This window comes from Diabrotica virgifera, chromosome 3, assembly GCF_917563875.1.
Source record: "Diabrotica virgifera virgifera chromosome 3, PGI_DIABVI_V3a".
NCBI lineage: Eukaryota > Metazoa > Arthropoda > Insecta > Coleoptera > Chrysomelidae > Diabrotica > Diabrotica virgifera.
In genome coordinates, this window is record NC_065445.1 from 169,639,123 (window position 1) to 169,655,950 (window position 16,828).

The following is a 16,828-nucleotide window of genomic DNA, read 5'->3' on the forward strand; positions in this document are numbered from 1 at the left end:
GTTGTCTTGTCCGACGGTGGTGGGGAGACTTATATTTTTGACTTTACGTCACAAGAGTTTACATTCCCATATTTTTAAATGATTTTCGATCATTGAATGTGTGTTATTGTGTATATATGTGTACTATATTTGTGTTATTATGAAATAATTAGACAAATAGAACACATTTTATCTTATACCGGGTGGTGAATCGTAAAAAGCGCCATAGGAAACTCAATGTAAAATTCTGAATTGTTGAATTCCTGCTTCCCTAATTATTTTACATCAAAAGTCATGAGAGAATACTTGTAGAGAATTAAAATCTGTATTAAAATCAAAATTTAAAATTGTTCTACGATTTAACTGCATTCCAAAATTTTGAAAAATATGATACATTTGCCACAATAGGTATGCGTGTAAAACTAAGGCCACACGTTACTATTTAACTGACAGTGCTCGTGCTCACACCATTGACTGAATAAAAAAATCTTTATTATTAATCCTTTCTCCGAAACTGAGGGTATCTTATCAACTGTATTGTTTTTAAACAATAGATGATAAAATAAAAATATTGACAGTTCAAAAATGTGAACATTATTGCATTGTGTGTGGCCTAAGTTTGGGCTGAAAACTAAAATGTATTACATTTTTACAAAATTTTGGAATATGTTTAATTACGTAGACCAATTTTAACAGTTATTTCCAATACAGATTTCAATCTTCTACAAATAGTTTCTAATGTCTTTTGATGTACAATAATTATTAGGGAAGCTGGAATTCAACAGTTCAGAATTTTACATTTTTTTCAGTTAATGCAAAATTTTGACGCATGTCAAAATTCTCAATGTGTTTTAATTGTATTAATTTTTTTCGAATCCTGAGAAAACTAATAAATATTTTTGAAAAATTTAAACTCAGAATGAGAGACTACATTATTACCGAGGGCTGAAAGTCCCTGAAAACTTCTATAATGTTTATTTTAATAAGTTACAGGGCTAAAAATAAAAGAGAAGTGTGATATTTAATTTCAAATATTTCATTCAATAGAATATGCTTGTTTATTCTAAGGGGCTTTCCGCCCTCGGTAATAATGTAATCTTGCATCCTGCGTTTAAATTTTTCTAAAATACTTGGTTTTCTCAGGATTCGAAAAAAATCATATCACGATTCAAATGACAGTTAACTCTCGTGACATAATCTCACCCTTAATGTTCATTGGTTAGTCGATTTAGGCAACCGTAGTAATGTCTAAGAACCGTGGCCCAAAATGTGTAGTGGGAGGGGGTGGGGCCACTTTTCTAAACAAAACCGCGTGATTCATCGTATTTCCGTGGTTACAAAACTCGTTTTCAATTGTTTGCAGATTTTCTTAAAATCCGACAAACGCACATCTGTCGCCATTTAATACATCACTGCTGCCATCTACTTAATGACACGTGAACTCATCTTCTCATCTATTAAGTGACAGCGGAACTAATTTATCACTAGAAGAATGCCAACTTATTGCTGTAATATGAACAAAATCCCCAGATTGCAGCTTTTAACAATAATTTTTACCTTCAGGTACAGTTAATTTAAAAATTATGGCAGTACGGACAATGAAATTTTGTTTAAAATAAAGCTTTTTGCATAGTTAATCGTTTCTGATAGTTATTTTCTACCCAAGTTCAAAAATTATTATGCAAAACGAATTTTTACAACAAGTTACTAAGTAAGTTATGACATGGACTCCTTTAAGTACAGTTATAAAAAATATACTACTTTCTTTGGAAATTTTAACTAGATACTATTAAAATAGAAAGTCTACAGTTCACGTACATACCACTAAGTTGAAGATTGGTTTTGAAATAGTGACGGTAACTGTACCTAAAAACTATATAAATTTTAACATTGTGTCATACCACCTTGAGGAAACAGTAGCGATCAACAGGTAGCGAAAACGCGTTCCAAGATTGCGGCTGTAATTTTGAATATTTTTTCGAGATATTTGGCACACGTATTCGTAATATAATAAAGAATGGCGGTACAGAGCCAATTTGAAAAATATATTAATATGTGGAAATTACTCTGTAATTAAATACAATATTAAAAGAACGAGCCTGTACCGCCATCAAGAAGAACAAAAAAATTCACTTTCTTCAAATAAACTTTTTTATCCGATGCCTAGCTTTTGTGTCATTTTGGAACTACTAATGAAATAAAAAATTTTAGTAGCTCCAAAATGACACAAAATCTAGGCATCGGATAAAAAAGTTTATTTGAAAAAAGTGTATTTTTTTGTTCTTCTTAATGGCGGTACAGGCTCGTTTTTTTTAATATTGTATTTAATTACAGAGTAATTTCCACATATTATTATATTTTTCAAATTGGGCCCTGTACCGCCATTCTTTATTATATTACGAATACGTGTGCCAAATATCTCAAAAAAATATTCAAAATTACAGCCGCAATCTTGGAACGCGTTTTTGCTACCTGTTGATCGCTACTGTATCACCTTAAGGTTTATTATTTGCAATTTATTTTAATTTTGCAATATATTGTTTTCGTTTTACTTATTTATTATTTTTTGTTGTTCTGAAGCTATTTTCTTGTGGCATTTTTGTAATTAACTATTTTTAATGGGAAATAGGCCACAATTGTACTAAAAAAATGATTTTATTAACGTTTCGACGTCCAAATCGGATGCCGTTGTCAAAAAACAAAAAAAATGTTAATAAATTAAACAAAAGTATTGTTGTTTAGTAAAAAATTCTTCTAATAATATCGGCAATTCAGACATATATTATACATTTTAAAATAGAAGACTTTAAAATGATATTGCCAATATTTATGAGTTGCTTTTCTGGGACGACTTTACTGAAAGATAGTTCATTCCATTACATGAAATCAACCCCAACTCAAGAATATCCGTCAGAAACAAATCATACCATGTATATATACAATGTACATATTATACAGGGTGTCCAGAAAATCTACCGACAAACGAAGGCAGGAGATTCCTCAAATAATTTTAAGACAATTTAACCCAATTCATCTAGTCCGAAAATGCTTCCTAAATGAGCTAGAGCTATTTGAAGATGGTGTCTGGTAATTAGTTTTTCTTAAATATCTCCAGAACGTTTGTATTTAGAAAAACGAAAATTGGTACACATATTTATCTTCCAGAGATAAATCGATTCCATTCATTGCAAATTTCTAATACAGGTCATAGGCGTCCCTTTTTTGTGGGGCAACGGTTATTTTATCGCATAATTTTTTGTCTTTAATCTTTAAGCATTTTTGATACTGGATTATTAAATTGTGAGGTATTCTAGTACTAAAAGGTACTGTTGCGTTAAGTCGATAGGACACACCATTTTCTAGAAAAATTGATTTGAAAATTTTTTGTTTTTCTAATATCAAAAAAAAATAAATAAAAAAAACTATTTAGAAAAACGAAAACTGATACATTTATTTATATTCCAGGTATGAATCGATTTCATTAATTGCGAATTTCTAGTACCGGTCATAAGCGTCTGTTTTGGTTAGGTCAACGGTTATTTTATCGCATAACTTTTTTGTCTTTAATTTTTAAGAATTTTTGACACTAGATTATTAAATCATGTGGTATTCTAGTACTAAAAGTTACTCTTGCTTTGTTGGTAAAATACACCGTTTTTTTGAAAACTTTTGTTAATTTTGTTTAAAATTCAGGAAACGAAAAATGTTCAAATCGATTTTTCTAGAAAACGGTGTGTCCTACCGACTTAAAGCAAGAGTACCTTTTAGTACTAGAATACCTCACAATTTAATAATTCAGTATCAAAAATGCTTCAAGATTAAAGACAAAAAGGTTATGCGATAAAATAACCGTTGCCCCACAATAAACGGACGCCTATGACTGGTACTAGATATTCACAATGGATGGAATCGATTTATCTCTGGAAGATAAATGTGTTTACCAATTTTCGTTTTTCTAACTAGAAGTGTTCTGGAGGTATTTAAGAAAAACTAATTACAAGACGCCATCTTCAAATAGCTCTAGCTCCCTTAGGAAGCATTTTCGGACTAAGTGAATTTGGTTAAATTGTATTAAAATTATCTGAGGAATCTCCTGTCTTCGCTTGTCGGTAGAGTTTCTGGACACCCTGTATATGTACCGGGTGTCCCAATAGGAATGGCTCTCGGCTATATCTCAGGAACCGTTTATAGTAGAGCTTTGAAATAAAAAATTTTATAACAAAAGTTGCCTCAGGAAAAGCCTGGAAATTATTTTCATAATTGTGGGACCACCGCTAGAGGGCGTAATTGAATATCAAAAATTAAAAAATCAAAATTTTACAAAATTTTCCTAATGAAGGGGCACTGGAAATCCTGTCGTCGTATTCTTCATAAAATTCTACGCATACTTGATTTGACAAATTTAGGTCTACCTTTGGAAATAAGAGGTGGGGGTGAGTGGGAACCTTGTTATGAAAAACTGGCTGTGAGTCCGGTTCTGCTTAATCAAATTTTGCAAACTTGGTCTTGTTGAAGATAGATCTTTTTCATCAATGTAAAAATTATGATTTCGAACCAACTTACTGAGTAATGTGCCAGCTAGAAGGCGTTATTTATTTTTTTTCAGAAATCTAGTGTTCCTTGGAAAATATTAAATACAAACATGCATTTTTAATACCATATTACAAAATTAGACAAAATTAGCAACAGAATAGCGAAAACCGCATGTTAATACCTTTTTTCTATCTCGAGATATCTTACAAAACGTGTAAATTTAAAAACATAACTGTTACTGTCACCGGTAAACGAAATAATTCATTAAAAGTAGTGTGCTATGGAAACAACAAAGAAACATTTTCCAGCTCTCAACGTATATTAGGTCTTTTCAACGCTTCTCATTTGTTTCGAGCCTCGTTCATATCTCGTATATTAATATTATACACGGATTATACGGCATATGACAGAGGCTCGAAACAAATGAGAAGCGTTGAAAAGCCCTATCACAAAGAAAAAAAACAACTATTTAGTGATGACATAAACGTTCAAATTTTTGCCCATCATTTTCGTTGCAAACATTTACTCTTTCAAGAGTAGATTGAACAGCAGTCTCAATTTCTGCTCTCGATATGCTTTGAATGGCGTTTAGTGTTCTCTGGATCATGTATTCTAGAGTAGTGTATGATGGGCAATAATTTGAATATTTAGGTCGTCACTAAGTAGTTCTTTTTGTTCTGTGTTATATTTAATTTTAATAGTATTGCTTCTCTTTATATTGTTGTTTTATTTAATTATATTTTTATACGTTGACATCTGGAAAATGTTACTTTGTTTTTTTCCACAGCACACTACTTTTCATTAACTTAGTTTACCGGTGATAGTAACAGTTATGTATAAAATTTACACGTTTCTCGAGATATCTTGAGATAGAAAAAAGGTATCGACATGCGGTTTTCGCTATGCTATTGCTAATTTAATTTAATTTTATAAAGTATGATTAAAAATGCATACTTGTATTTAATATTTTCCAAAGAAAACTAGATTTCTGAAAAAAATTAAATAACGCCTCCCAGCTGGCTTATTACTTATTAGGATGGTTCAAAATTATCACGTTTACATTGAAGAAAAAGATCTGTCTTCAACAAGACCCAGTTTTCAAAATTTCATTTAGCAGAACCGGACTTACAGCCATTTTCTCATAACAATTTTCCCACTCACCCCCACCTCTTATTTGCAAAGGTAGAGTTAAACTTTTTAAATCAAATATGCGTAGAATTTGATGAAGAATACAATAATCGGATTTCCAGTGCCCCTTTATTAGGAAAATTTTGTAAAATTAAATTTTTTTATTTTTGATATTCAATTACGCCCTCTAGCGGTGGTCCCACAATTATGAAAATAATTTCCAGGCTTTTCCTGAGGCAACTTTTGTTATAAAATTTTTTATTTCAAAGCTCTGCTATAAACGGTTCCTGAGATATGGCCGAGAGCCATTCTTATTGGGACACCCGGTACATATTAAGGTCAGAATTTGGTATTAGTTTTGAGAGTAAACTAAAGTAAGACCTAATACTTACGATGTCGGGATAGTATCACGAGTTTTTTTCCTGGTTTTCCCTCGTGATTTACTGTGGAATCTCTAGCGCGAGAATTTTACTCGCACCATTGCATGTGGTTGTCTTTTTAAAGACAGATCACATGCTATGATTTGTTTGTGATGGATATTCGTTAAGGTTGATTTCATGTAATCGAATGAACTATCTTTCAGTAAAGTCATCCCAGGAACGCAACTCATAAATATTGGCAATACCATTTTAAAGTCTTCTACTTTAAAATGTATAATTAACTATTTAAAATGTATAATATATGTCTGACTTGCCGATATAAATGAGTCAGATTAAATATATTATTAGAAGAATTTTTTACTAAACAACAACATTTTTGTTTATTTTATTAATATTTTTTGTATTTTGACAACGGCATCCCATTTGGACATCGAAACGTTAATAAAATCATTTTTTTTTTGTAAAATTGTGGCTTATTTCCCATTAAAAATAGTTAATTATTAATTTTTGTTATTTCCTACTGATGATTTATCTAATTTTAGTAAATTGTATTTGTTATTGTTTTGTTTTTCGACTGTTTGAAATAGTTAAGAGAAATAAGGAAAAAATATCCTGTTGGTGACATAACCCCTTCCAGGCTGAAACCAAATTTTTTGAGTAGTATGGACATCTATAATAATATGTTTCCTGCAGCCGATTTTGATGATATACATAGTTATAAACAATTGAAGATCAAAAAACGCTTAATTTCCGCTTTTTTCGTCTATTACCAAAAAGCATTTTAAACAAATTTGGGAGTAAGAAACTCTTAAATCATATAAAAAACTTCAATATGGCGTTCGCTGAATATATGTATATCCTTATTGGTTGCTTAGAAAATTGCAAAATAAGTAATAAATTTTGAGTTTTTATAAATATTCATAACTTATGTAAAAATTAACTTAGAACTTTCTTATTACACGGAATGCTGAGACTTCTGGTGCTTAAATTATACCCTAAATTACAAAGCAATTGGTCAAATAGTTTAAAAGTTATTTAATTTGTTTTTCCCAAATTAATTTTTTTGCAACACTATAAGTCAGAAAATGATGAAGTTACAGTATTACTTTGGATAGTTTATGAAAGAAGAAGATTTATACTATTAATTTAATTAAAAAAAAAATGACAAAAAATAATTCTAAATATTGCAAAATTATTTTGTAAGAACATGTCGATTTTTTGCTTATAAACAATTAGAATAACTTTTTAACAATCACCCATATTTTTTTATTATTTTTAAATTTTATACAAATTAAAAAAAAACAAATACATTGTCCTATGACAATTAGGGACGAAGTTGCCCCCCTTTTTTTTAATTCACAGCAGCTTTCTTTATAACAATTACGAAATCAAATCAGTCACATTTGAAAGAACATACTTCCAAGTTTAATGTACCAAATATAAAAAACATATACTTTCAAACAAATCGTCTACAAAGCTTCAAAATGTGATCCTTAAAATCGGCCGGCTTTGAAACCTGGTAGATCGATGAGAAGGGGGAAGGAACTGTTAGCTGTATCTCTGGTTCTCGCCTATGGATTTCGACGCTTATTTTTTTAATTTGTATTTTGTAATTTGTAATTTTTGCGTGTAGTACGAATAAGCATTATTTAAATAAATAAATTGTTATATACACCATCAAATTTGTTTAAACAATTTTTTTCATTTTTGAAGTTATACTTCTGTAGGCGCGATTGATATTGAGGGTGAATTTATTATTAATCTGCGCGCATGCGCACACCGACAGTATGGTATTAGTCGTTATACGGGCTCTGATTGGGTGTTGAAATGATCTGTCAATAATAAATAATTGTTCAATATGGAGGTAAACAAATGTTGTATAATATATTAGTTTTATTGTTGTGAGGACAGAAACAAAAAAGTTTATAATTGTAGTGACCTTTAAATAGTTTTTAAAAGCAACAGGTACGTAATAATTGTAAATGTATCAGTATCCTAATAAAAATTTCATAGGTACCTACCTATTTGAACCTACCAAAATACATAGTATGTAATACTTTTATTTACATAATTTGATTACCATCAAAATTTCTATCAATATTCACCTAATATATTGTTTTGTTACTCTAAGTTTTGTTGTATTTTTACAATTCTAAATAATTTCAATTCAAAATCAAAATAATTTGATTTAATTCAAAACTGTCAAAAGTTTAATCCGTTTAGTTAGTCGATCTTCGCACATAATGACGCATTGTCTCCGTGGCGAAGCGTTTAAGGCGAATGAACCCCAATACCAACCGCGCTGATAAGCGGGTTCGAACCCCAATAGAAACTTTTTTTTAAATTTTTTTTTATACATTTTATGATTGTAAGTATATTTATTATATAATTTTATTTTCAGAAAATACGTATTTAGTTAAAAAAAATTCCGACAATTAATGTTCAGAAATTATTTGTGGCATTTTTAATGTGTTTGTGTGTGTTTTATTCTTTTATTATTTTAATTTTTGGCACTGTTTTAATAAAAATGTTTGGGAAGTAGTAAGTATAAATTAGTTTAATATTTAAATAAAATATAAATAAAAAGTATATTAATTTCGTTTAAATCATATAATAGAAGTATAACTTCTTACGTGCGTACAACATACACACACTTTCTTTTTTTTTAATAATATTTGAAGTAGTTTTAATAACAAAACATAAATATTTATGAATAATATAATAATACATAGTTTTTCATTAAACTTAGTAATAATTATTTAAAGTATGTAAAACAAATTATCGCATTCAATTGTTTCTAAAAATAAATCTATGGAAATCAAAAAATCTCAAATGAACTAAGTTTTATTTTTTTGCTAAACATGCTATTAGCTGAATGAAAAACTTAAGTTACAGAACCACAGTATATAGAGGTTCCACAGTAAAATCACTCTTCTGTCGGCGCTTTGATCTCAGGAAGTAATACCGGAAGTACGCAATTGGTAATTCACCAGTGGTGGATGCGGGTTTTCCCTGTTAAAAGCCGTACGTTTCTATGCGAATAGCAATGAGAGAGTGGGGCAAAAGCGTCTGCCAACATTGCGCGGTCGCCATGCGCGACTACAGATTTTACTTCCAATTTTTCGGAGAGTGGTTCTACTGTCCCTCTTTATACTGTGACAGAACCACCAAACAAGAGATAAACGTAATTGATTAGGGTTAGAAATTCAGCTAAGAACAGTTAGTACCGATCCGATCAACATATCTTCTTTATACCAGATATTTTATTAAAATAAACTACCTGCTCTTAAAAAACTATTTGCACCGAGTACCTGTTAGTACAGAGATATAAATATTTTATGGACTTCGATAACCAAAATCTCTATCTTTCTCTATTGTCTATTTTGAAGTTTTTTCTTTTAATCCGTATGTACTCTTTGCGTACGTTACGGATAGGTTTTTTGTTAATAAAGTGGTTATTTAATTAAATATGTAAAATGTGTAAACAATTTTTGGAAATTCTTTTACGATATTTTTAAGATGACTTTGTTGGAAATCATAGGAGTGGATCATATGCACTTGAATTTACAATAACTTATAATAAATAGGTAACCGATAATTGTTACGTTTTTCATAAAGATACAAGTACATAATTGTAGATAAATTTCCTTTTAGTTACTCTACATCACACCAGACTGAAAACAATGGAAACCTTCTCTGGTTACACCTCCGAGGCTTCTACAATTTGCAAGCCATACGGATGCTGAGACTAAGGAAGATGAGGGAATTTTACAATTTATAATTCACGTCCCATCTGCTCAGCGCGGTAAAGTTCCAACGAGAATGGTTCCCTTCGTACTCCAATCAGAGTAAACATGTAAATCAAAAATGAATAACCATTTTCAATTTCGCTGCAAAACGAAAATACAGCCGCACCATATTCTAGTCCAGTGGTCGGCAAACTTCTTAACCAAAGAACCAAATATGAACATTATAGCAATTTAAAAAAATTGGGAGCCAAATCTGTTTGTTCACTAAACTTTTATTACGCTAAATAAGTAGTACACTAAATAAAACTATAGGGTCTAGCTGGTTAAGATAGTGAAAAATTGCCCCAGCAATATTCCAAAAATAAAAATATGTACCACATCAAAAAGTATTCGATCAAAAAAAAATTTTGGCTCTAGCCTAGCCCTATCCATAACCCCCCAAAAAATTAAAACGTGTTTTTTCCTTTTTTGGCAATATCTTCGTTTCGAGTCATCGTAGAAACTTCTGTTTTCTTTCGTTTTGTAGGGTTGTTATTTCCTACAACTTTGTATTTTTTACAAAATTTTTGAAGCAAAACTTAATTTTTTTGAAATTTTGATATCTAGAACCGAAAAAGGGAAAGAACATCAAACGCAAGCTTTTTCAGCTGATCATAAGAATCAGGAATACTTTTCCAAGAGTTGAAAATGATCATGTCTTCCATCTCGTAGACCATATTTTTTCTTCTCCAATATTTCCAATTCAACACAAATATGTTCGAATTTAGAGCGCCATACTTTTTTTGTTTTTTTTTTAATCCAGCGATTGTATGTCAAAGCTACCGATGTCAATTTCAAAAGGAGAAAATTTCAACTTGATTATCGTAGCATCAAGAGGATTTTTTACAAATGCTAAAGACTGCAAATTCTAATTTATCAAAATAAAATGTAATGTTTTTCCTACCAAGTTTTTTGTTAATGAAAATATTATTGTGATTTCCGTGAATATTTGTGCCAAAGCCGCATTTAAGTAGTCAAAGAGCCACATGCGACTCCGGAGCCGCACTGTTCTAGTCCAATCAGAGAGTGCAGCAAGCACCTCTACCGGTTTCGACACTTATTGGTCTCTCATCAGGAGGCACCTATGCTGCTCTCTCTGATCCAACAAACAAACCCCGGCGTGCAGTCCCGGATTGCAACGAACGAAATGGCATAGATGCCCTAGCGGCAACTGCTAGGCAAAAGACTAAGTTTTCACTCTAATGGCATATAAAACAACATAAAGTTACTCTACATCCCACCAGACTGAAAACAATGGAAACCTTCTCTGGTTACACCTCCGAGGCTTCTACAATTTGCAAGCCATACGTATGCTGAGACTAAGGAAGATGAGGAAATTTTACAATTTATAATTCAAGATGGGACGTAACCGCCCACCTTAAAAAAGGGTCATTTTTGACGTTTCGTATTTCCTAAAGCTGTTCTCCGATTTAAGTGATTTTTTTAATATGTTATAGCCTTATTCTTTAGCAAAATCGCTATCATAATATTGTTGTTAAACAGGTCAACTTTCATTGTATACCGGGTGTACGAATCAAACTGTGTTTTTTTCTCAAAGTTCACATCACCCTGTGGAATATTCTAGCATTTATAAAATACTGAAATTAAAACCCAACTATAAAAAGCCTCATGTTTTCTCAACATTCTGTTTTTTGATCCATTCGCTTATGTTGGAACATAAAAAAGTTATATACTTTAACAACTAGCCATATTTTTCATCAATACAGGGTGTTTTAAAATAAGTATGGCAAACTTTAAGGGGTAATTCTGCCTGAAAAAATAATGACACACACTTTGCTTTATAAACTTATGTCCGCCAATGATTCGTTTCCGAGATAGGGGGTGTTAAAATTTTTCTGACAAACTGACGACTTATTTATTGCTTTAAAACCGGTTAAGATATGCAAATGAAGTGTGGGTTTTAAGACGTAGTTATTGCACATTTTTTGACATACAATTAAGAATTTAATATTCACCATTGGCGTGCATACGGGTAATATGCAAAATTTACCTGTTTTATACCTAGCAACAATATTATTGCAGCGTTATTGTTAAAGAATAAGTCTATAACATATTAAAAAATTACTTAAATCGGACAACAGGTTTAGGAAATACGAGACATCAAAAATGACCCATTTTTAAGGTGGGCGGTTAATTTTGGCCCAGAGTGTATTTTTAAGAACCGGTAGCCAGATAAAATTAACTTGTTGTTAACTAATTGTTGTTTTTACAACAGTTGTTATTTTTTATTGATAATTTAGTATTGTTTCAGTTAAAATACACGTTGAAAAGTAAAACGTCAATTATTTTCTTTTCAAAATATATCAGCCAAACTAAAAAAATAAAATATTCACAAAACATGAGATTACAACATGATTTCGATGTATACCCACCTTTGTACCTTTTTCTCCCTACGAGGTGGAAACACCCTGTAGGCTTATGGTAACCCATGGTTAACACCCATGTGTTAACATAAGAAAAACATTTTCTTACATCCGATATAAGCTTAAAAAACAAGTTTGAGTAAACCTTTTTCCAGCAGTATAAATGCCAAAGAAACATATCTACAATAATAAAAAAAATTAGCGGAATCCGTTAACCCGTTCAAGAGAAAATCAACTATGAAAATGAACATAATTTTTGGTGGTGCAAAACATGTGAGGTTAAAATGTTAAACATGTTTATCTAAAAACATTTTAAAATTAATCAAAATCTGCTTGGTTCTAAAGTTTTCGGCTAACCTACCAATTAAATAATTTCTTTTTTATTTCTTAGGGATAATGAACTCATTGGATGGTGTTTCAGAATTTGAGGAGAAACTTATGAATGATTTAGACTCCGATTTCTTAAATATAGAACCGAGCCCACATTCTGATTATATCATGCAGCATATGGATATAAGGGAACCGTTATCAAAACTTAAAAAGCTTATAGAAAAAAGATTAGGCGTTAGCCTTCAAGGATATGCTTTTTCATTACAGGATGTACAAATAGTAAGTTTATATTTTTTGTATCAACTCAATAATACTATAGACCGGAAACTATAGTACAGTAAAACCTGTGTTAACGGCCACCTGCCAACATCGGCCACCTGTCCTAACGGCCAGTTTAAAAATTTCCCAAACCAATTAGGTATATGTAGACTACAAAAACTGGCAATAGCGGCCACCTTTCTATATCGGCCAATAGTTCTTTCATTTTTAGTGGCCGTTACTGACAGGTTTTACTGTATATTTATAATATATCTGTGCATTATTTTCCTAGTTGGGTATTATTACTGAAAGATCTGCATATATTTTGGAAAAACTGCATATAGTGATAGAAAGTAAACATAAAAAGTCTTAGACAGTATGTAACATTTATTAAAAATATTATATACTCATAAAAACTTTTCAATATATTCAAATAAAAATATGTGGTTCCTATATGAGTTTAGTGACTGATGGAACCATCTTCCTGTATAAAAATATTCACAAGGTGACATGGACTCCACTTGGTCGTCATCATCATTCTCTTTGCCTTATCCCTATGCGGGGTCGGCTTTCCTAATTGCATTTCTCCACACAATTCTATCTTGGGTCATATCAATGTTAATCCCCTTTACCAACATGTCCTGCCTTATCGTCTCCCCCCAGGTCTTCTTTGGTCTTCCTCTCCTACTCCTTCCAGGAATCTGCACTTCAGCTATTCTTCGTATTGGGTGATTAACGTCTCGACGTTGAACATGACCAAACCATCTTAACCTATGCTCTCTTTTTTGGCATCAATTGGTGCCACACCTAGACTTCCCCTAATATACTCATTTCTAATTTTATCCTTCTTTGTCACTCCACTCATCCATCTAAGCATTCTCATTTCCGCCACATGCATTCGTTGTTCCTCTTTCTTTTTCACTGCCCAACATTCAGTTCCGTGCATCATAGCCGGTCTTATGGCTGTGTTATAGAATTTTCCGTTCAGCTTCATTGAAATTTTTCTGTCACACAACACACCACTCGCTTCTTTCCACTTCATCCATCCAGCCCTAATTCTGCTGCATGCCTCTCCATCTATTTCTCCATTACTCTGTAATACCGATCCTAGGTACTTAAAACTATTGCTTTTCACAATCATTTCACCATACAAAGATACCATTTTATTTGTAGTAACTCCATCTTTAAATGAACATTCCAAATACTCTGTTTTTGTCCTACTAAGTTTTAAACCTTTTTCCTCCAGAGCTTGTCTCCACTGTTCCAGTTTTTGTTCTAAGTCTCTTTCACTATTTCCTATTAACACTACATCATCAGCATACATTAGGCCCCATGGAATACTACCCTGTAGTTTAGCTGTTATCTGGTCCAAAACTAATGAGAATAAATAAGGACTAAGCACCGAGCCTTGGTGCAATCCAACTTTCACCTGAAATTTATCAGTCTCTCCCACACCTGTCCTAACACTAGTCGTTACTCCCTCATACATATCTCTCACAATCTTTACATATTCGCCAGGGACTCCTTTCTTATTGAGAGCCCACCACAGAATCTCTCGAGGAACTTTATAATATGCTTTCTCAAGATCAATGAATACCATATGAGCGTTGGTCTCTTTATTCCTGTATTTTTCCATCAGTTGCCTTACACTGAAAATTGCATCTGTTGTTGATCTGCCCTGCATAAAGCCAAATTGATTATCGGATATTTCGGTTTCTTCACGTATCCGTCTATCAATTACTCTCTCCCATATTTTCATGGTGTGGCTAAGTAGTTTTGTAGCCCTGTAGTTTGTGCATTGTTGTATGTCTCCCTTGTTTTTGTAGACAGGTACTAATATACTGCTTCTCCATTCGTCTGGCATTTGTCCAACTTCCATAATTCTGTTAAATAGACCTGCTAGCCAACTTATTCCTGTCTCTCCCAATGCTCTCCATACTTCCCCAGGAATATCATCTGGTCCTACTGTTTTCCTTTCTTTATTTTTTGAAGCGCTTGAGCCACTTCCTCGTTTGTTATTCTGGTAACCATTGCTGTTACTGTCTCCGTTAACTCGACAGGCTGTCTGTCAAATTCTTCATTTAATAAACTGTCAAAATACTTTCTCCATCTCTTTTTGACATCCTTTTCGTGAATTAGTATTTTATTATTTTCATCTCGGATACATCTAATCTGATTAAAATCTCTTGCTTTCTTTGCTCTCTGTTTGGCTATTTTATATATCTTTGCTTCGCCTTCCCTGGTATCAAGTTGATCGTATAGGTTTGAATACGCTTCTGCTTTAGCTTTTGCTACTGCTACTTTCGCTTCCTTTTTGGCGACCATATAGTTTTAAAGATCTATATCCGATCTGGTTTCTTGCCACTTTTTATATAATTTTCACTTCTCTTTTATTTTTCTTTGTACTTCATTTGACCACCACCAAGTCTCTTTATCCTCAAACTTCTTTCCTGACGTTTTCCCAAGTATTTCAATAGCCGTCTCTCTAATAATATTGGCCATTTTTCTCCAAATTGGTCCACTTGGTCAAATAAGAGAAAATCAAATAGAGCCACATCAAAAAGATGAAGATCATCTCTTCTTGATGTATGTAATAAAAGAGGAGCAGACATCGCAAGTGACCATCATCTCCTAATTGGAGCCACTAAAATCAAAATGGCAAAAACCAAATCATGCGAAAGACCAACATACAACCTAGCTAGACAAACTAAAAATGCCCAGAAGAAGACACATGTTTAGAAAGGAACTTTAACTTAAAATAAGAGAACGTGAGGTAAATAGCTGGGAATATTTGGCAAATATTTTTACAGAAGTAGCTAAAGAAAAACGGTATAAAAGAGAAAGAATGGATATCAGATGAAACTTGGAATCTTATCGAGGAAAGAAAACAGCAGAAAATCATCCGGCAAGAAATAATTTCCATCATAGGGTCACTGTACACTGGGGCAAAATACAGTGTTACACACAGTGGGCTCAACAGTGACGAATATAACATACTGGAATCAGACAGGGATGCGTGATTTCTCATTTTCTAGAGTACGATACACCTAAACTAGACTCCGATATAAGGTATACATTTGACGTTAACCACACTCTAAGCGATCTAAAATATACCGATGATATTATGTCTCTTATGACAAAGAATTCAAGATGTGGCTGATCAACTGGAAACACAAATCCGCGAGAGTAAATGCAAAAAATATTACTGTTTACTATTAACAACATACAGATTGAAAATGTCGAAAATTTTACTTATCTTGGAGTTTTCATAACAGAAAGCGGAGGTGCATAAGACGATATTCGTTTGAGGATACGAAAAGCTCAACAAGTATTTAGCATGCTCAACCCTATTTAAAGATCTGGCCAGTATACTAGGAAGACAAAGATTCGAATATTCCAGTCAAATGTCATCTGTTCTACTCTATGGATGAGAACCTGAACACTGACAAGAACCCATACAGACCAACTGCAGGTCTTTTTTAACAAATGCCTACAATAGTAGGGGAGCGAAGTATGCTAAATGTGCAGTCACTCGAGCGCTTTAGGAACCTATTGGGTTGTGAAGAGTAGGTCCTAAAACCAAAAAAAGTTAAGTAAAGTTTTCCATTTTAGTGGAGACTTTCCATTTTTAATTTAAATTTCCATTTTCAACAATCGTATTTTCCGATTATAGGCCATCTATCCATAATTTGAAACAATGTTTCGAATAAAAGTTGCTTATTTTTACGTAAAGAATCCAAATCTGGAATAATAATTCGAAGCTCCTATTTAAGATTTTAAAGCAACCCCCCACCCCACCTCCGTGGGGGGTCGTGTTTGGTACCATTCGATAGATTTTTCAAAAATTCGTAACTGATGTTAATTGTTGAGATGAATTAATGAACTGTTGCACTTTGATTTTAGGAATATATTGAAATACAAAAATAAAATATAAAACATATGTTCTACACTCAAAGTCTTTAGATGAACTACGAACTGCGTTCCTTCTTCCTTCATTGGGATGGCAGAGGGAACATACATCGAAAGGACCCACACATCAGGGGCGGCG

At 32.3% G+C, this 16,828-nt stretch overlaps 1 protein-coding gene across 3 annotated transcripts in view; it reads left to right on the forward strand.

Annotated features, from left to right (window-relative positions):
- The window catches only part of LOC126881389 (DNA-binding protein Ets97D), a 95,358-nt gene that overhangs the window by 26,924 nt on the left and 51,606 nt on the right, over positions 1-16,828 (forward strand). For all 3 annotated transcript variants that reach the window (XM_050645634.1, XM_050645635.1, XM_050645633.1), the window contains exon 3: positions 12,584-12,801. In XM_050645634.1, the coding sequence (XP_050501591.1) occupies positions 12,584-12,801 (218 nt within the window). The remainder of the gene's footprint in view (positions 1-12,583; positions 12,802-16,828) is intronic.